At 27.0% G+C, this 4592-nt stretch overlaps 1 protein-coding gene across 1 annotated transcript; it reads left to right on the forward strand.

The window, feature by feature from the left end:
- Positions 1 to 621: 621 nt before the first annotated feature.
- LOC111617387 (thioredoxin-related transmembrane protein 2 homolog) lies at positions 622 to 2722 on the forward strand. The gene is made up of 4 exons (XM_023358685.1): positions 622 to 631; positions 944 to 1063; positions 1834 to 1910; positions 2543 to 2722. The coding sequence occupies exons 1-4, from the start codon at positions 622 to 624 to the stop codon at positions 2669 to 2671; spliced, it is 336 nt and encodes a 111-aa protein (XP_023214453.1). The 3' UTR covers positions 2672 to 2722.
- The last annotated feature ends 1870 nt before the right edge of the window (positions 2723 to 4592 follow it).

Genomic DNA, 4592 nt, shown 5'->3' on the forward strand with positions numbered 1-4592 from the left:
ATCACTATATAATACATCATTCTTGACAGGCAAATTTACTAGTTCTACATAACAATGAATATAAACAATAATTTACCTTGTCTGAACTCCTTTAGGACTGTCTACAGAAGCTGATAATGATGGAAAGTGAACTTCACTTGAAATTTCTGGAGCAGTTTTAGGATTTCTTTTTGGGCCAACACTTGTACTAGAGTAACGTAAATGAGGTGGTACATATGTACTGGGTTGCTTTCCTTCTTTAACTTCTTCTTCTACTACTATGGTTTCTAAAAAAAGATTAAACTTTGATCATGTAAACAATTTTTATTTATATGGAATTTCCCCAGTTTCATGCTTAGAATTGTAAATTTAGAAATTGGGAGCTCATATTATATGATCAATATGAGCTAAATGCATAAAATGTAGGTGGAAATTTGGACCTTGTCTTACATGTCAGTATATATAGTAATATCTTTTAAAATTTGCTAAATTATTTTCATTTTCAACTTGATTATTTCTTTTTTAATAGTTAGATAGTAATATCTTTATAAATTTCTGAAGTAGTAAGCATATTGCCAAATGATCTGCTTTATTATCCACCAGGCTATTTTAAGGCAAATAAATAATTAAATACAAATCAATATGGCTAGAAGTAGGCAATTATGCTGCTATATAGTAATTTTAATAGTTAGAAATAAATTATTTGTATTTAATTGTTTACTAGTCTTAAATTAGCCTGATTGCTAATCCGGCAGATCATTCGTTGATACAAATGAATTGCTTTATTGTTTGTTATACCAGTTTGTATGTTATAAGCATTCTTTAAAAATTAGATATTGATTTGTTTTTGCAGTATTAATGTAATTTTAATATGGTTTATTTTAAGAAAGATAAGATAGTTAATTTTACATATTGCATTAGATCTTTTAATTAATTATTTGAAATTACAATTTTTATTTATCAGGTGCTACAAGTATGGTGCCATATATATCATCAGCTTGTATGTATAGTAAAATTGCAAATATTCTACTATTTTTCTATGCTGATCCTCGAATGGGTGTTATCTACATACTATTATGTTTGTGTAAGTTATGCTTTACATAAAAAGTAGTTAATTATTTATTAATATAAATAGAAATTTTTAATAGTAATTAATTTAGTTTACTTCATTATTTCATACAAAATATTAAATCCAAACTTTAAGAGTAACACATACTTTTAAAACAAAAATTATTTTGTTTTAAAAGTATGTGTTAATCCTTATGTACCCAGATTTTGTGGACTCCCTGTATTTCATCTCTTTATGATGATGATGATGATAAAACATTTAGTTTCTAAATTTATAAGGAATCTATTTAATGCATCTATAATCTAAATATATGTATTAGTTAAAAAAATTAAAGAAAATGAATGATACAAGAATGAAATAATTTTTATCATACTTGTAGAATTTTTAATTAGACCATCCTTTTGGTAGAACTCAAATTGGATCTATTTGAGATGGTTTAGTTTGTTTGGAAACAGTGTGCAAAAATTTTTTTGCCAAGATTTCAATTAAACTAGTTTGACAGATATACAGATTAGAACTTTAACTTATTATATAACAGTGAAATTAGCTTGAACTCTTCATAAACATTTCATGAATAAAATTTTTAATATTTCAAAGAAGGTAAAATTAAGATTACATTTTTTTTTGCAGAACCATAAGTAATTGTATTTGTTTTATTACATTAAATCTCTCTCTTTCACACACACACACACACACACACACACAAAATCTTATTAAGAAAAAATTGTCTAGGCATAAATATTTTTAAGGTAGTTTATCTTATTTTTCCTTGTTTATAATTTCAGTACATCTATTGTTATTGCCTGAACCAACTTATCAGGGACCTGATAACATTGTATATTTTCATGGTCCACTTTTAGAGGTAAGTTGTAATTGAACTTAGAACATTTTCAAATGTCATAAAAGTACTAATAGTTAATATCAATATATAAAGTTTAAAATTTCACTTTTGAGTTTTAATGTATTGATAAAATTTTATTCAATTATTAAAAGATTTTTCTTGTTTCTTAATTTCTTGTAACAAATATATTATATATTAAGAATTTTATAAAAGTTATATATAAATGCTTAAAATTAAAAACTTTTGTTGTTTAATAATGCTTTAGATATTACTTTATTAAATTATTTTTAAGTTATCAATCAGATTACTGACAGATGCAGTGTATTTATTTGTAGTAATAATTTCTCTATCATTAAATAAGTTAGTCAAATAATTACTTTATAATTTTTTGTAAATTGTTAGTTATTTGGTATTAATAATAATTAAAATTGTTGTATAAACTTTTTATATTTGATTTTTCTCCCTAATCTAAATATAATTCAAACTTAAAACATAATAAAAGTAATATTAAGAAAAAGGCTATAACCTAAAAATTAAGCATCAGTTATTGATTTTAGCATTTTTAACTTTACATAAATACACTATATTTTGGTGATAAATGTAATTTAATAAAATGAGAAAAAGTAATTGTTTTTCTGTTACTGATGTTATAGGAAGAATTTCAACAAGACAAACATGTGACATGGATAATAACTTTTTATGCTGCCTGGAATCCATCATGTGTTAGTTTCGCACCAATATTTGCTGAATTATCAGCCAAGTATGAAATGATATTTACATGAAAATTAGTAATTACTTTATAATTTTATTTGACCTGATAAAATATTTATACAGGTAACCCCCGTATAACACGGCACTTCTATAGCACGGATTCGCTCTAACACGGTTCGAGAATTGGTACCATCCCCCGTATAACACGGTACTTTTATAGCACGGATTCACTCTGACACGGTTCGAGAATTGGGTAAAACCCTCGTACAACNACCTGTGAGATGCACATAGAATCATGCTACTCAAACCTTAATATATGAAAGCATAGATGAAAAAGCTAGAAACTCGTGTTTTGTATTTTTGAATTACAACAAAATAAGAAAACATGAATAATTCAGCAATATTATAAAATCAAAAATAATCTTAAAGGTTGCTGCAGGGTAAATGTAAGAAGAAAAAAAAAAGCTACATTAATAATAAATAAAATAAAAACTAAATTCAGTTAAGTGATAAAGGGGGAATAAATTATACTGGATACTAACCATACCTGCATTATGTGTAAGGTGTATGATAATTCTATATAGTACATGCATTGTTAGACCGTGCATTACATATTTTTAATTAGATGACAAGATTAATTATTATATATATATATTTTTGAAGTGTGAAAAACATTTTTGGCTTTGTTTTACTGTTGAGCATTTTGTGATTTTTACTGAATATACTTATTGCATGATTTTGTAATTATTTGAAATCTTACTGTCTGTATGATATAAAAACCAACAACACATGTTTCTGGTGGATAAATTATAAATAAATAAAGTTATATAAATAATAAATATATATGTAAAACTTAATGATTTAGGACTAAACAGTAGTATAACAAAAAAATAAAAACAAAGGAAACACATGCAATTTAGTTGTTTTGAAAAAAATAAACAAATGGAACTACAGTATACAGATATTATAACATTATATATATGTTACTGTGAAAGACTGAAATTAGAGAATGTTGATATTCTCCGGTGAATGTTGACACATACAAAATACGTTGGTTAAAGTCCAAATATTTGGTTACATTATTATACATTTGAACAATCACCAGTGTATGTCAGCAAGCACAGATAAGCTTTGGTGGAGGTCAAAATGACACCCAAGAAGCCGATGCCAACAGAGAGGCAACAGTCTGTCGCCAAATCCTTTGTGGGTAGTGGGAAGTAGGACAAGGTCTTTTGATCCCGTGAGGTTGGGATCGGTTTGTCAGGTCAAGTGACAGAGGATGAGAGGGGTCGTCGATATCTGAATAAAAGACACCATTAACAGATCAGTTCATAATCACGTAATAACATAGTTTGTAATTTGTAAAGAAAAGTTACTCTCCATAGATGATAATTCTTCTCAAGAAATATTGTTGAGAGAAGCAGCTGCAGCTAATTTGAAAAGTGGAGGGCAAGGCTATACATGCATTTATTCGTGGAACACTACTAAAAAGAAGTGTTCCACGAATAAATGCAGTTGTAAAAGCAAGGGACTTTTGTGCAATTCAAAGTGCCTAACAGTTTAAGTTGTAGCAATAAATAAGATTGTATAATGTTAATCACATAATTTATGTGTAAGTTTGTTATTGTATTATTTTCTTTAATGATTAAGAATGTACTGTTTGTTTTAGGTTCAATAGTTTTTTTAGATGTGCTGTTACTTAAGCTTTCTCCTATTTTCACATATTAAAAAGTTGTATTTTTGTCTTAACGTAATAAAAGTATTTTTTATTTAACATTCACCATCAGTGCATGCTGAATGTCGACATTTGCCAGTGTGAGAAACGATGATATTTAACAAATATTTCGTACATACACGAAACGACTGTGTGAATGTGACATTCACCAGAGAATGTTGACATTCGCCAGATATCTGTCATTCACAGTAACATATATATAAATTAAATTATAAAACAATACAGTAATACCTCGAACTTACGCGATAGGTGGGACC

Source organism: Centruroides sculpturatus, unplaced genomic scaffold (genome assembly GCF_000671375.1).
Source record: "Centruroides sculpturatus isolate CEXI.00-Female unplaced genomic scaffold, Cexi_2.0 scaffold5310, whole genome shotgun sequence".
In the NCBI taxonomy this organism is placed as follows: domain Eukaryota; kingdom Metazoa; phylum Arthropoda; class Arachnida; order Scorpiones; family Buthidae; genus Centruroides; species Centruroides sculpturatus.